This window comes from Trametes versicolor, assembly GCF_000271585.1.
Source record: "Trametes versicolor FP-101664 SS1 unplaced genomic scaffold TRAVEscaffold_8, whole genome shotgun sequence".
NCBI lineage: Eukaryota > Fungi > Basidiomycota > Agaricomycetes > Polyporales > Polyporaceae > Trametes > Trametes versicolor.
In genome coordinates this window covers 1,269,398-1,284,669 of record NW_007360328.1, presented here as the reverse complement: position 1 = coordinate 1,284,669, position 15,272 = coordinate 1,269,398, and the positions used below count along the sequence as shown (strand labels likewise).

Sequence of the window (15,272 nt, the reverse complement as noted above, 5' to 3'; positions counted from 1 at the left end):
GTACAAATACATTGCATCGTTGAACGGTGATGGCGGACTGCGGAATTCAACGGTCAGATATTAGCGCTCAACGCGCGTAAAGCAGCCTGTGAAGCTACGGGCACACGCACAAATACGGCACGTCGTCAGACATAATCATCTTCAATCCATCATAGTTAACTCGGCGATGATCTTCTCATAGTTCGTGGTGGTGAATCCTGCTTCTAGGTCGTGAGGGTTTGCCCGGTCGACATACGCGGAAACGATCTTCTCGTCCTTCTCCTGAAGTTCAATCGGCTCTGCAGTCCCCTGAGCAATGTTGACCGCGCTGATGTACTTCGTGTAGATGGATTTGAGGTAGTCGATCTCCTCACTCGACGTCACGAGAAGCTCTTGTCCTTGCTCGATGTATCTGCAGACCCACTGCGTCAGCGGGGACCTCTAACGCCCGCGAACGTAGCACGCACTGTTGGTACTCGTCCTCTTCCTTAACAACAGGGTCGAGAAGTCTGAGGACGATGTCTGGGAGAGAATCCGGTACGGATTCGTCGGCAGTGTGGGGCTTCTTTGACTTCTGCTCTTGTGCACGGTCAATGCGAGACGTACGCGAGCTACCCGAGTTCGTCCCCATCCATCGACGGACACCGTCCATCAACCTGCAACATACGTTTAATCGGTAGCGTCTATAGATCAGGAAATGCAATACCTGGGGTGATGTGCATGGGTGTGATGCGCGAGGAAGGGGCTCATGTTGACATCTCGGGCGGTCTTCCTGTAGACCAAACAGGCCACATGATCAGACCTCGTGTGAAAACGCATGGAAAGAGCGTTACCCCGGCAGCTTGAGAGTGCTGTTCATGGAGAAAGCGAAGTGCTTGCCAAGGGATGTGAAGAGCAGTGGTCGATAATACTCTATCCAGTAGTCGCCCCGAGTATTGACGTATTGCCTGACAGCTTTCTCGCAGTCCTCCTGTGGATATGCCGTTTGGAGATGTTCGTCCTTGAACCACTTCTGGTAGTTTCCCCGCTGAGGAGGAGCGCGTGTGCTCGTCTTCTCCGCTGGCACACCTAGGAACAAGTTGATGGCTGTTTGCTTGTCCGCGTCTGTGACGTGTTACTAGGGGAGGATCGACCGGTAAATGGAGCTGGGCTCACCAAGCAAAGAGTTGGCATAGAATCGACGGAGGTTCTCGATAATGTCGCGCGAGTGGCTGTTCCAGTGAGGCATTCTGCGGTACGTCTCCACGCGGTTCACGAGCGCACTACCAGTATACTGCAGGGCCAAGCCTGCGGTGAAGCATCTCAGCAATGTCATAGCTGATCTTACGCAGCGATACTCACTATCACCATGGTCATGATACATCTCGGTAAGCATGTTTACTGCGTCGGAGTCGAATGCGAGATTCGGCGTGTCGACTACACCGAGGGCGTATAATTGATGACCTAGGGCGCGCTTTCCGAATACAAACTGTGCAGCATTTGTGCGATCTAGACAGTCGACGCAGTTGGTCCGACAGATTCCGTTCTGGACAGATATGGTGCTGCGCCATGTATAGTCATCATCCCTGGAGCAATGTCTTGTCAAAAGGACGCAGCAGGAGAGAACACAGATCATACTCAGACTCGGTCTGCAGGTAATGAGAATACGGCTCGGGGCCGGTGTGAAAGAATCCGGTCATCTCGATGGACTCTTCCGCGATGTCTTCCAGGTAGCTGATCACGTCTTGCGTTTTCCTATTTGCCTTGGTTAACTCTCGATCAAGGACATCCATAGGTGATGGGAGTACTCTTTGTAGGCACGAGCCATGTCCCATGCGCGGTACAGCATCCGTTTATCACTGGGTAGGAATTGGTTGAGGTACCGTACACATTGGGTGTACTCCTCCAGAAGTTTGGACTCGCGAGGCTGCGGCTCCCGCTTCTTGACCAGGTTGAGGATCATGATCGGTTGGCCGTATCGCTTGAATAGGTCGTCGAAATGACGCGCGGCAGCAGTGTAGAACGGGTCCATGACGGGGACTAGCGAATGAAATGGCGTGAGTGGTACTCGCTAACGTCGTGTGGCTCACTAACTCTCAATCGGAGGCTTCGGCACCATGCTCGTGACTTCTTGTGTCCAGAAGATCGGAATGCTCCCTCGATACTGAAGCTGGTGCATGAGCGGACGTCTAGTTTTGATATGATAGTTATACCGACTTGGACGTAGCTGGTGTAGTTCGGGCTTGGACGCCGGCCCTGCTTTCCGTCCGGACCATCCTTCGGGGCAGGATAGTAGAACGGAGTCGTCAAGGTCTCTGAGATGATCTGCTCCGTCTCGACTTCGTTCGCCACATTACCCTGATGTCTTTGAGTACGATGCATGCACCTGGTTTGATTCTTAGACCTACCTCATCATTGGCTCCACGTTTTAGATACCGCGCGCCTGCGTGGTGGCGGGACCTCCGTGCCATGAGCGTAATGAAGACCACGCGTCCCAAGACCGTCAACTCTGCGGCCTACTGTTCATTCATCAGGTGGAGCGGAGGCGACCGTTTCACTTACTGGCTTGGTCGACATGTCCATGCATAAGGGGAACTAACCAGTGCGACTTTGTGGAGGGCCCGGAGGTTGTGCCGAAGGCGGCTGTGAGCAGGTAGTGGTTCCACGCGAATCTGTCGTTCATGTCCCATTGTCTACACGGCGAAAGACCGCTCCTGGTAAGGTTGTGTTGCAAGGTCGAGGTGAGGTCATAGGTGTAGCTGTACGCGGGACTGAACACGGCAGTACGAAGACGGCAGATGGATAGTGCTCTACCTGAAGTAGAAGTTCTTGGTCATATCCACCTGCTTGAAGATATTCAAGAGGCGCTGCTCTTCGGCAGGTTTGTCTATCTTGTGGTTGAACGCAACCGGTATGATATCCGTGCTCTCACAGTGATACACGTAGTGTCCTCCGATGAGTGCGACGACGGAACGCTTTGAGATGAGAATCATGTACCACCCGGCGGTGAACTTGATAAACCCTAAATAGGCGTTGGGATGACAGGCTCAGAGATCATCTCATTTCACTTACCTGCGACACCGAAAAACATCCTGGCCCTCCCAAGACCACCACAACCCTTGTTGCCGTTCTCGAGCATCTCGAGCATCTTGCTCATCTGCTTGCCGCTGTATATGGCCTCATCCTCGACCGCGTCAAGCTCATCCTGTGATGTCCGGTCAATCTTGATTATGCGGTGTCGTGAGTCGGAGGTGTTCGACGCGACAACATAGAAGCGCAGTCGGTTCTCATACAGAATGAACTTGTTGAAGGCCAAGGACTGGTCGTCTACGCGCGGCTGCGCAGGCTTCGAGGTAGAGGGTTGCCCCGCAAGCGTAGTGGAAAGACTTTGTGTTTCTTTGGAGGAAGCAGTTTCGAGAGTAGATGCAGCGGCCGAGGGCAGGGCGGCCGAATGCTGGGATATGGGCGTGATTGTACCACTGGAGTCAGTGCTGGTGGACTGGGGTATATGCAAATGGACGCTTGGGGGTTGGGGCTGCTGCGCCATCTGTGTGTCACTATCGTTTCGTGGAAGTCGTGGTATAGAGAACGCGTCTAGAGGTCATGAGTATTGAGAGCAAAGCCATTGACTGACCCGCGAGGGCGGCACGACTGTGGACGTCATCTTTCTCCTTCTGGTAATTTTGATGGGGATGATAGCCCCGGATCCTAACAAGACCACACATCCTCCATGCAGAATTTGTGGCACGAGATTTCGTTTCCCGATTCGGTCTAACCTGCCCTGTCGCTGCTCGCCCATGTCCATCACACTCCCTGATTTCGACTTCTCCACCAACGCGGGTGAGGATTATGACGACGAAGAGGGCTACGAGGACGGCGAGGGCGACGAATATGATGAAGGAGAGGACATAGATGCGGAGGCCGAGGAAATGGCGCGGAGGCTCGGGGATCAACTACTCGCCGACATTGCTAAAGCCCAAGCAGAAGCAGCAGCAGTCTCTGGAAGCGCAAGCGTTCCTCCCGCATCTCGAACTGAAGATGTCCCAGTGCACCACCAGCATCCAGAAGCCCCTCCGCAAAGCACATATAGAAAAAAGCAGGATGCTGCCCTCCTGACGATGAAGGCTATCATCTCTTTCGCGTCTCACAACCCGGTGGTGCAGTCTGCCATGACCACCTCCCAGGTCCCGGGGATCGAAGGTGCGAACCTTCTCGATGTCTTCAACCGCTGCATCTCCGCGTCCTCAATACCCAAGCCGCTCGCGCGCACCCTCACGGAGATCGTGCTCTCGCTCGCCAAGTCGGACGTACTCTTTGGCTCGCTGCGCAACTCTGACGCGCCTGCGCTACAGCTAGACAAGGGTAAGCGCAAGCGGGACCAGGCGGACGAGGGCGGCCGCCATGCCGAGCTGGGCCCCAGCTTTCCGCAAAAGCGCATCTCTATGTCTATCGACCAGCCCGACCTGCTGCATCTGCTCAGCGATGCCGTCCGCATTATCTCGCACGCGCTCTCGTCCGCCCCTGCCCACCGCCCCTCGGTAGAGCCTGCGCTGATTTCGTCCATCCAACTCCAGCTTCATCAGGTTTTCCTCTTCGCGGTTACCTCGGCCCCACGCGCCCTTGACGGGCGGATGCCGGCTCTGCAAGAGCTGGCGGGCCTCGTGCAAATGCTTGGGGTGCTGAGCGGCATACACATCGGACACCCGCCGATGCACCATCCCTCTCACTGGCACCCGCACCCAAGCGCTCCCCCTCCCCCACCTGACATCGGGACCGCCGTCTACCCCTGCCTGGTGCCTGGATGCAGCAAGACCTTCCACCGACTCTACTCTTTGCGCACACATCAGCGTTTCCACACATTAGAACACCGCCCGTATCGGTGCATGCACTGTCCTGCCTCTTTTGTTCGCAACCATGACCTCAAGCGTCATGCTTTACTCCATGAGAAAAAGGCGTGGAGATGCGCGGGGTGCAACAAGATATTCTCGCGTCGGGACGCGATCAAGCGCCACAAAGATGCTAGGGGCCGGGCGGGCGGCAAGGGCAGACCAGGCGAGGCCGAGCCGGTCGACACTGCATGCACATACGCCGAGGTGGAAGAGGTCGAGGTCGAGAGGGGGGAGGGAGACGAAGAGGGCAGTCGGCGCGCGAAGCTGTGGAACGGCATCGCCGCGACAACAGCTGGGGGAATGCCTATGAACGAACACGCAGGGCCCGAGGAGGGCGAAATCGACCCGGGGATCGTCTTCGAGGCACATAACATCGTTCTTTCGATACACGGCCTACTACAAGCTGAGGTCTCCAAAGGTCTCGGTCCTCCAGCTATGCCCGCGCCGATGCCCCCTCCACACGTCAGCCAGTCGACCCTGGCCAGCATCATTGCACGCGCACAACAGACGGCCGTTCCTCAAGAGTTACTACCACCCGCGTCCGCTGCACCGGAACAACCTTTGGAGCATCCTCCCGCGGACGATGAACCTATGGCGTTGGACCCACCCCCGGAGCCTCCCACGGAAGCACCAGCAAGATCGGAACAAACGGAAACGTCCACACCACCTCCCCTTTCCCTCTCGTGGCTTTCGGAAGAGCAGACAAAGCTCCTGGAGCAAGCTATTGCTCAGGCTTCATCTGCCGCTCAAGCACAAGCAGAGGCGGAAGCCGCGCTCGAAGAAGAGGATGAGGACTTCGACGAGGACGAGGAGCTGGAAGAAGCTGATGAGTGATGGGTCTTGCAGCCTTATCTGCGTCATTTGGAACCCCTTCGCCTCTACCACATCATTGCAGCGGTGCGCCTTTTTTCGATTCGCCTCTTACCATCCCTCCTGACTAGTTTTACCTCAAGGCGACACAGGTGCACAGGACGGTCTAGACTGTCGCGAGATGTTCTACCATCAGCGTTTTTCGCGTGCATATCGGGTTTGTCCCAAAGTGACGTCTTCAGTCTTCCGTGACCTGAGCACATCTTGGCTGAAGATATCGCGAGGTCAACTGTCCCGGCGTCCGACTCCTCGAGCTGGTCCCATAGCCGAATCCCCGGCGCTAACATGACAGCCTCCCTCCGGGCTTTGGTACTTTATACCTCCCATGTAGTACCTCGGGGTCGGCGCGCATGATTAGTCTCTCATCGTGCTGTCTGTATAAGATTATCCCTATGTGTAAAACGCTTGTAATGCATCAGCTATCGTCTCATAAGTCGTCGAGGGCGATGATTGGTCGCGGTGCATTTCGGAGCTCGGTATGGGCGCTTGCGGGATGCTGAGTGAACTCGGCCGCGCGCGGTCTCCGTCACCAAAACTCTTCCTCCTACCTCTTCGTCATGTTGCAGGCTCAGAAATCCTCCTCCCGGGTATGCGTGCCACGATCGACTGCAGCGGCCGAACTCCTGTACTGATGTATATGCAGGCTGCTGTGCGCCGGTTGCGTCAGACTGCTGGTGCCCAGGTCGGTCGCTGGCAGCAGCAGCGCGGTGTTGCCAGCTCCTCCGAGCCCTATGATGCGGTCATCATCGGTGGAGGCGAGTTACCTCGTCGAATCCGCTCCGACGCGATGCTAACTATGCATGCTAGGCCCCGGTGGTTACGTCGCTGCGATCAAGGCCGCTCAGCACGGTCTGCGGGTGAGTTCATTCTGCTTGTATCGGACCAGCACGGACAGCGCACTCAACCCGTTCGTGACCGTAGACGGCGTGTATTGAGAAGCGTGGTGCTCTTGGCGGAACTTGCCTGAACGTCGGATGCATTCCCTCAAAAGCTATGTTGAACAACTCGCACATGTACCACCAGACGCAGCATGACCTGAAGCGGAGGGGTATTGATGGTGTGTCCGCAAACGCTTCCCAACCACGTTCATAATAACTGACGAACGGTCTCCATCGTTGTATAGTCACCGATGTCAAGCTCAACCTGCCTCAGATGCTGAAGGCGAAGGAGGATGCCGTGACTGGCCTGACGAAGGGTGTCGAGACCCTCTTCAAGCAGAATAAGGTCGACTACTTCAAGGGCACCGCTTCCTTCGTCAACTCCACCAAGCTCAGTGTCAAGCTGAACGACGGTGGCGAGACCGAGGTTAACGGCAAGAACATCATCATCGCGACCGGCTCTGAGGTCTCTCCCTTCCCCGGTGGTTCCATTGTGATCGACGAGGAGCAGATCGTCTCGTCGACTGGTGCTCTTGCGCTCCAGAAGGTCCCCGAGAAGATGGTTGTCATTGGTGGTGGTATCATCGGTCTCGAGATGAGCTCCGTATGGAGCCGTCTCGGTGCTCAGGTTACCGTTGTCGAGTTCTTGGGTGGCATTGGTGGCGCGGGTATCGATGAGGAGATTGCGTACGTCCCATTGCGTTTACAAGTTTGCGAATGACACTCATAGTCTGTACAGCAAGCAGTTCCAGCGCTCTCTCCAGAAGCAGGGCCTGAAGTTCATGTTGAACACCAAGGTCCTCTCTGCTGAGAAGAAGGACGGCAAGGTCTTCATCAAGACCGAGGCTGCGAAGGGCGGCAAGGAGGAAACAGTATGTTGCAAACAATTATACATTCGCCGCGGAGTCTCATGCAGTCCCTACAGCTTGAGGCGGACGTCGTCTTGGTCGCTGTTGGCCGTCGCCCCTATACCGAAGGCCTCAACCTCGAGGCTGCCGGTGTCGAGCTCGACAACCGCGGCCGCGTCGTCATCGACGACCAGTTCAACACCAGCGTAAAGGGCATCAAGTGCATCGGTGACGTCACCTTCGGCCCGATGCTTGCGCACAAGGCCGAGGAAGAGGGTCCGTGTTCTCCCACGTTCATATACTGTCCGGGCAGGTATTGACCTCCCTTGTGCGTGCAGGTATCGCCGCCGTTGAGTACATCAGCAAGGGCCACGGCCATGTCAACTACCACGCGATCCCGTCCGTCGTCTACACCCACCCCGAGGTCGCTTGGGTCGGCAAGACCGAGCAAGAGCTCAAGGCCGCGGGTGTGCAGTACAAGGTCGGCAAGTTCCCCTTCGCAGCGAACTCGCGTGCGAAGACGAACCTCGACACCGAGGGCAGCGTCAAGTTCATCACCGAGAAGGAGACCGACCGCATTCTCGGCGTACACATCATCGGTGAGTCAATATAGTCTCCATGATACCAAACAGGTTTTTCTGACAAGTTGTGGTTGCAGGCCCTAACGCCGGTGAGATGATTGCGGAGGGTGTCCTTGCTGTCGAGTACGGTGCGAGCGCAGAGGACATTGCGCGGACAACCCACGCCCACGTACGTTCCGTTTCCCTACCTGTTGCAAGGACATTCATACTCACCATATATTTTCTCCATACAGCCCACGCTCAGCGAGGCGTTCAAGGAGGCGGCAATGGCTGCGTTCGACAAGCCCATCCACTTCTAGACATAGTCCCCTCGTTACGGCCCGCTGTCTTTAGTAGTGTAGGAATTGCGGAATCTACGCTATGCATATAATACTCCCTTATTGGTTACAATTTGTGCGAGCTCGTTTGCGTCTCTTAATAGGGCTCTTGGACACATCGTCTCTTCATGATAAACGAACGAACGAAGATATTCTCGTGTCGTGGCTGATGGTTCTCCGTGGTGACGGCGAAGTTCTCGCGCGGAACTTCGTATAGGATTGACTCACGGTTCTTGCTAGCCATCCGCCGCGTCGACGTATTCGCGCGGAGTACGCACATGAAGATCCCCTGAACGCCTCCCTTCTTCCCACTTGTCGACGTCGACGTCAAAGGTGAATGCCCGGGTCCAGAGTTCTGCAGGTGCCGGCGGTCTCTTCGCCCCATGTCTCGAGATCGGGGCTGCCGGGGACAGCAGCCGCTTCCCTTCTCTTGCGCTGGAGCAGCACAAGCAGACGGGCGGTGTCATCCCATGTCTCGCTCGATAATCTCAAGGCCGTACCACGCCGAGGCGGCTGGAAAGTCAAGTGCGGAAACAGATAGTCGAGGAGCTCCGCGAGCACGTCCGGCGCGTCCACCGCTGAGTTCACCGTCACCAAACGCAGGGAGCGCAGCGGGTGCCCGCGCGCGGAGGGCGCAGCGAGGCGGACCGCGCCTAGATCGGGAATGGGCGTGCCCCCAAGCCCCTCGAGCGATAGATGCTCGAGGTCTGGGCAGAACTTCGCGAAGTGGAGGAGCGCGTGCAGGGAGGGCAGGCCCACGTTGTTGAAGTGGCGGTTGCGGATGCTGAGGCTGCGCAGGCGGGGCATGGCTTGTGCGATGGCGAGCGCGTCGGCGTCGGTCACGGACGGCACGAACAGGTTTGGGGACACCGACAGCTCGAAGTGCTCGAGCTGCTGAAGCGTCGGGCTGGGGCGCAAGCCGCTTGCCCACGACGCGCGCGTTCTACCCAGGGGCACTCTGCGGAATTTGCGTGGCAGGCCAGATGTGATGGATAGTTTCCGCAGGGCGCTGGAGAGGTGAGCGGAGGTCGCGTTTTGTACGCATTCAACCAGGTCGGAGGGCGTCATCGTTGACTCGTCTGTGATCCACAACTCGAGCTCGTGCAGAGCGGAGGCACGCAGCATAGCTGCCACGCCGGCGAGGTCCGCACACGTTCCAATGCAGCACAGGGTCCGGAGGTTGGGGGCGTATATAGGCGTCGCATTGCGTTGCTTCTCGCCGCAGTCTTCGACGTGAACCTTCAGCGCAGCCAACCTGGGCAACGAGTCCAGAAGCGTGCGTATGTGAAAGGGCGCAAACTTCACGGAAGGCGATTCTTCAGTTGTAAAGGACCGCAGATTCCGACAGAGGAGCAGCTCAGGCAGCAAAGTGGAAGCCGGACCACGCCAGTCAGCGATGCGGAGCGCAGGCAGGGATGGATAATGTTCCGCAACAAGAGGCACTATACTCTCCATGGCCGGATACGCCACCGACTCGACGAAGTGCCATTCACAATAGGTGACCTGGAGAGTCTGCAAGGAGGGGGGTGCTAAGAGAGTGAACAGGTCACCCGGGGCTGGGGAAGAGTGCAGATAATACAGCCGTTGGAGAGAGGGTAAGAAGGGTTTATCATCGTTATGGCTAACGAGCGCACGCCATAAGTTTCCTTCAGCGGTTTCTGGCCGATATGCGTGCTTGAAAGGCTTGAGCTCCCGTACCCGAGATACACATTGCTTGAAAGCTTTCCACAATCGAGGATCGAGGAAAGGCTTTTCCTCCAGGATCTAGTACGCGGGGGAGGTATGAGTTCCACTAGTACTACTACCGATGACCAATACTCGTATACAGCCAGCCAGACCACTTACTGAGTTGTAGTAAGTCTCCGGTATGATGCGATCTCTGTAGCGTCGTTCCGCCAATTCGAGGGGCAGAGGCCGGAGTATCCTCCAGAGGGGAGACAGATCTCGGAGCTCTTCCCAGAGGACCCGGCCAGCTGGTTCGTAGAACCATCGACACACCAGTGCACTGTTAGCACAAGTGGCCCGGTCCAGCGTGTGGTCCTCCATGGGCTGCAGGGTCTCGAATATCATCGCCAGGATATCATCACATCGTAGGGCCGTATGGCACGCACTGAGACCGTCATGGGTGGGCATGATGAGGCCAGTGGATATCGTAGAGTCGGAGGAAGCTGCAGGCGGTAGGAAGTAGGTCTCAGGTCTCAGGAAACGGAGACCCTAGTGGTGATGGTTCGCAGCGAGCAACTCCGAGGACGGGCGCGAATAAGACGCACATATAGACTTTACACACTCGTCCTCCCCTCCTCCAATAGAGTGTGAAAGGTTTGCCTCTGGGAGACTAATATAAAGATACGTAGAACCAATCAATTACACCCCTTTGATCAAAACTGTACATGAGGTATATTCGCAGAACTGTAGATACAAGAATTCATTAAAACTACAGCTGTGTATATGGCATATCCACCTCCAGTAGTCCGTCCCGTCGCAGTCTTAGTTTAAAGCATGCACATAGAAGATACAATAGAACCCTGGGCGCGCCGACCCTCCCCCTCACCTCCGCCCAGTGGGCTTTACAGACGGCTCTCCATGACGACCATGGCGTGGCGCCAGGAGAGGACGCCCTTGCCGAACGCGGCCTCGAGGACCTCGTCCATCGTGCGCGCGAAGACGAACTGCATCTCCGCGCGGACCTCCGGCGGCACGTCGTGCTCGACATCCTTGCGGTTCGCCCAGGGCAGGATGACCTTCGTGATCTGCGCGCGGTGTGCGCCGAGCACCTTCTCCTTGATCCCGCCGACAGGGCCGACGCGTCCACGGAGCGTAATCTGTAGGGAGCGGTGAGAGACAGTCGGCGAACTGAAATCAAGAGACGTACCTCGCCAGTCATGGCGACGTTCGTGGGTATACACGCTCCTGTGAGCAGGGAAACGAATGCGCATGTCTAAAAAGGGAGTAAGTACTGTGTAGGTATTGATAGGCTGTTGACGTCTATGGCATGAACATACCATGGCAATCCCAGCAGAAGGACCGTCCTTCTTGACCGCCCCCGACGGGAGGTGCAAATGGATATCAATCGGGTCGGGCACCTTGAGTGGATCTTGCGAGCGCAGCTTCGTGATGTACAAATCATACGCATGGCTCTTCACCCAGCTCAGCGCGAGCTCGCCGCTCTCCTTGATGACCTCGCCCAGGCTGCCCGTGAGCTTCAGCTGGCCTGTGCCAGGCACCGCGCTCGTCTCGATCGGCAGGATCCCGCCCTCGCCCATGCCCGTGACGACCAGCCCGTACACGAGCCCGCGCCGCTCTTCGCGGTGCAGCTCTTCCTCGTCCCAGCGCGCGATGCCGAGGATCGCCTCAAGCTCGTCCTCCTCGACCGCCTTCTTGTACGTTCGTGCGCGCCCCGCGGCCTTTTCGGCCACTTGGTCCGCAGCGGTGACGGCGGGGACAAGCGCGATGTCGTCGTTGCCGCTCGCGTCGACATACTCTGCCCACTCGACGGCTTTGTAGCGCACGACGGCGCCGATGGCGCGCTCGAGGGACCGGACGCCAGCTTCGCGCGTGTAGTGGGTCGCGATCCGGAGGAGAGCGGGCTGGGTAAGCGTGACGTGTCCTGGAGTGAGGCCGTTCGCCCTAAGCTGCTTCGGGAGCAGGAACTTGCGGGCGATGTGTAGCTTCTCGTCGTAGGTGTATCCTACCATGCCCGTGAGAATGAATCTGATGTGCCTCAAACTTGTAAGACATACCTGACAAGTGGACGACCTCGCAGCGGTCCATAAGAGGTGCGGAGATTGTCTCCAGAGAGTTGGATGTGCAGATGAAGAGTACCTGGCTGAGATCGATCGGGACGTTGACATAATGGTCCTGCGAGACAAGTCAGCCGTCGTACCTTTTCAGAAATGCTTTCTAGACTCACGTTAAATGAATGATTTTGTTCGGGGTCGAGGACCTCTAGTAGCGCAGCCGCAGGGTCTCCATGAAAGTTGCTTTGGCCAATCTTGTCTATCTCGTCACTACGGGCAGCGTCAGCTTATTCCCGACGGTTCGACATCGTGGACAGATGAGCTACTTACAGTAGAATAACGGGATCGGGACGTCCTGCTTTACGCAACGCCTGCACGATGGCACCTGGACCGCTCGCGACGTACGTTCGCCGGTGGCCCCTGATCTCGGCCTCATCCCGGACGCCGCCGAGTGATATACGCTGGAATGGCCGCTCCAACGCGCGGGCGATGGATTGCCCGAGCGAGGTTTTGCCCGTACCAGGTGGACCAACAAACCTAGCATGCAATTCAGTAAACTGCGAAGATATCGCTCCAGAAGACTTACAACAAGATCGGACCCTTGACGGCTTTGCTACCAGAGCCTCGCTTTGGTTGGCTCGGCGACTTCACGGGAGCCCCTATTTGGGTGGACACAGCCTTACTCTCGTTCTTGCCTGCGTCGCTCACCTCTGCGCCTGCGGTGGTACCAGAGTTTAGCGCTTTTGATATCAAGGCCAACGCGCGCGAGGTTGCGTCACCTGCTGTGCGCTGGGAGGACTCGCTTTCGGAGGCGCTGCCCGTCGAGGATTGCAAAAGCGACTCGCGCTCGGCCTGCAGCTGCTTGAGGCGAACAACAGCGAGATACTCGATGAGACGCTTCTTGATCTTCTCAAGCCCATAATGGTCTTCGTCAAGCTGTTTGCGCGCGTCCTCGAGGAACGCGCGGTCGCGCAGCTTGCCGACGGAGACATCGGCGTACGCCGCCGACGAAGGCCAGGGTATCGAAGTGAGCCATTCCAGCTGTGTCAGAGAGTAAGTATATGCGTGCGGTTAAGGGGCTGCAGTGGCCGTACGTAGTTGCGGATGACACCGTGCTCGACGCTGCCCGCGGGTATCCGCTGGAACCGCTTCCATTCACGCACGGCCATCTTCCGCTCCTCGCTGTCCTTGGCCATTGCCTCAATCTTGTTCCGGATGTCGGCCATGTCCTCCGCCTCGGCCTGCTCAGGGTCGTCAAGCTCGGAGACGCCGCTTGATGGACGCGCGGCGCTGTCCTGATTCGACGCGCCTGACGAACGGGTGAGAGTTTGCAGCTCGCGCTGGATGGCGGCAAGTTGCTGGCGGAGGAAGAACTCCTTCTGCTGCTTCGACAGCGACTCGTCTATGGACTGGGCGATCTTCTTCGTCACCTCCGAAATGGAGGCTTGCTTGACGAAGAGCTCCGTCGCGCGCTGGAGGCGTTCGTTCACTGACGACGCGGATAGATACACTGCAAGGTAATGTGTCAGCAATGACAGCCGTGAGATGGCGGTCAATGTGCAGGCGGAGAACTGTCAGAAACTCTGGCTGCGCCGCTATAAGGAAGGCGGGATGAGGTCCAATATTCTCGCCTATCATGCGCCTGAGCCGAAGGCAATCCGCGAGTTACCGCCTAAGGCTCGGCTGCAGATATTATCATCCGTAAACTAACTTTAGGGTGCACCAGACTAGCGGATTTCCAGAGACTCGTCGCCCCTGGTCGCCCACGTTCAGGACCCCTGACAACAAGGGGGTATGTCGGATGACAATCCGGACAAGAATTGCCCTTTGGGAGAAGGGTATGCCTGCTCCGCTGGGTTCGCAAGGCGTCTTGCAGGGCCAATGCACGGCGCAGCCGGGGCCTGTAGGCGTCATCCGGACACAACCGCCAAAATACAGCGGATGGCTGACAGAACCGGCTGCACAGGACGGACACAGCGCACGGACACACCAACTCGCCACAGACGTCTGAACAACCCGGCACTCACCGAGTTTGTCATTGTAGTCAAGCTTGTTGATCCCCGCGACGATGACATCTGCCATCCAAGGCGTCCTGTCATCGGAAACCTCTTCGAGCATGTGTGATATCTTGACGTATACATCCCGCCGAGACTGGTGGTTGGCGTCCTGTGCCAGGTGGTCTAGGAGCTTGGTGGCAGCGGCGCGGAAGGTGGCCACAGCTTCATGCGAAGCGGGGCCTTCATCCTTTGGCCGGTCTGCCCTGAGCTCGACTACGTCGCTTGGGCTGAAGGGAGCGCCCGATTGCGTGTCGGGGTAGTGCAGCCGCGAAAGACCGTGCAGAGTAACTTGGTAAGCTTTGTCCAGAGACCGAGAGACAGTCCGCACGACGCGCACGACGCGTGCACCGGTACCCCAGGAGAAGATCTCAGAGGTGGACGTGCAGAGGGCGGTTCCGATGACGAGCTGGGCGTCGGAGCGCTGCACGAGTTGGACAAGCTTCAAGCCGGCCTGTTCGTCGAGGAAGACCTGGAGTCTAGCGGTGGGTAGAAGTACAAGAGGTTGAGGGAGAGTGAGGACGGGGATGAGCGTCGAGCCCGGCATGGTGGTGGTTGGAGAAAGAAAGGACGTGGGACGGAAGAGGGGGCGTCGGCACTACTACCGGTCGGGGATGGCTTTCCCCGCATTGGCTCTCGGGCTTGCTTCCGCCACCACTGTTGGGCGCTCCCTCGCAATCACGCTGCACCGGCAGCACCGCCAGGCGCCCACACCGCAACTTTGTTCTAGCATCACTAAAAAGATACATAGTATTCGTAGCTACAGAATGACATGGGAATGTGATGGTAGACAGAAATTTCACCAACTTTGGATATCAATATAAGTACAGTATCAAGTAGCAGTCCAATATTGCCAGCGTCTATCCTGCCCGTTTGGGAATGCAATCCTTTACTCCCATTACTTATTTTGCTTGAACAGTCCTTCCCCCGTCCACATTAATCAAGCCATCCTTAAGAATCAATTGACACTCGTCCTTCCCGCATAGGATAAAGCGTGAAAGGTCTGCCTCTGGGAGAACCTAGCACTGAATTACCGTGCACAGTTCCGCATACTGTACTGATACAGGATTAATTATGGCAGGCATGAAAGAAATTCTCTACATCCAGGCAGGGCCCTCCGCAAACCACGTCGGCACGCAC

General features: G+C 57.1%; 5 protein-coding genes across 5 annotated transcripts; 2 read left to right on the top strand and 3 right to left on the bottom strand.

Moving 5' to 3' along the window:
- Window positions 1-808: 808 nt before the first annotated feature.
- Window positions 809-3,505, bottom strand: TRAVEDRAFT_127206 (phosphatidylinositol-3,5-bisphosphate 5-phosphatase; the record flags this gene model as incomplete). The annotated part of the gene is made up of 11 exons (XM_008042417.1): window positions 809-1,083; window positions 1,135-1,266; window positions 1,321-1,520; window positions 1,597-1,713; window positions 1,767-1,998; window positions 2,053-2,122; window positions 2,176-2,316; window positions 2,367-2,467; window positions 2,521-2,717; window positions 2,773-2,980; window positions 3,031-3,505. The coding sequence occupies 11 exons, from the start codon at window positions 3,503-3,505 to the stop codon at window positions 809-811; spliced, it is 2,148 nt and encodes a 715-aa protein (XP_008040608.1).
- A 304-nt stretch (window positions 3,506-3,809) lies between these two features.
- On the top strand, window positions 3,810-6,129 carry TRAVEDRAFT_151224 (uncharacterized protein). Its single transcript, XM_008042416.1, has 3 exons — window positions 3,810-5,744; window positions 5,801-5,874; window positions 5,932-6,129. The coding sequence occupies exon 1, from the start codon at window positions 3,888-3,890 to the stop codon at window positions 5,679-5,681; it is 1,794 nt and encodes a 597-aa protein (XP_008040607.1). The 5' UTR covers window positions 3,810-3,887; the 3' UTR covers window positions 5,682-5,744; window positions 5,801-5,874; window positions 5,932-6,129.
- A 225-nt stretch (window positions 6,130-6,354) lies between these two features.
- Window positions 6,355-8,323, top strand: TRAVEDRAFT_127790 (dihydrolipoamide dehydrogenase; the record flags this gene model as incomplete). The annotated part of the gene is made up of 9 exons (XM_008042415.1): window positions 6,355-6,484; window positions 6,525-6,574; window positions 6,639-6,774; window positions 6,841-7,282; window positions 7,335-7,467; window positions 7,521-7,719; window positions 7,782-8,042; window positions 8,102-8,193; window positions 8,258-8,323. 9 exons carry the CDS (start codon window positions 6,355-6,357, stop codon window positions 8,321-8,323), a joined length of 1,509 nt encoding a protein of 502 aa, XP_008040606.1.
- A 345-nt stretch (window positions 8,324-8,668) lies between these two features.
- Window positions 8,669-9,796, bottom strand: TRAVEDRAFT_49469 (uncharacterized protein; the record flags this gene model as incomplete). The annotated part of the gene is made up of 1 exon (XM_008042065.1): window positions 8,669-9,796. The coding sequence occupies one exon, from the start codon at window positions 9,794-9,796 to the stop codon at window positions 8,669-8,671; it is 1,128 nt and encodes a 375-aa protein (XP_008040256.1).
- A 929-nt stretch (window positions 9,797-10,725) lies between these two features.
- On the bottom strand, window positions 10,726-14,695 carry TRAVEDRAFT_30085 (ATP-dependent protease La). The gene is made up of 9 exons (XM_008041899.1): window positions 14,106-14,695; window positions 13,173-13,588; window positions 12,665-13,119; window positions 12,409-12,615; window positions 12,252-12,348; window positions 12,082-12,199; window positions 11,344-12,029; window positions 11,214-11,279; window positions 10,726-11,163 (listed from the first exon to the last, which is right to left on the bottom strand). Exons 1-9 carry the CDS (start codon window positions 14,677-14,679, stop codon window positions 10,909-10,911), a joined length of 2,874 nt encoding a protein of 957 aa, XP_008040090.1. The 5' UTR covers window positions 14,680-14,695; the 3' UTR covers window positions 10,726-10,908.
- Window positions 14,696-15,272: the final 577 nt, after the last annotated feature.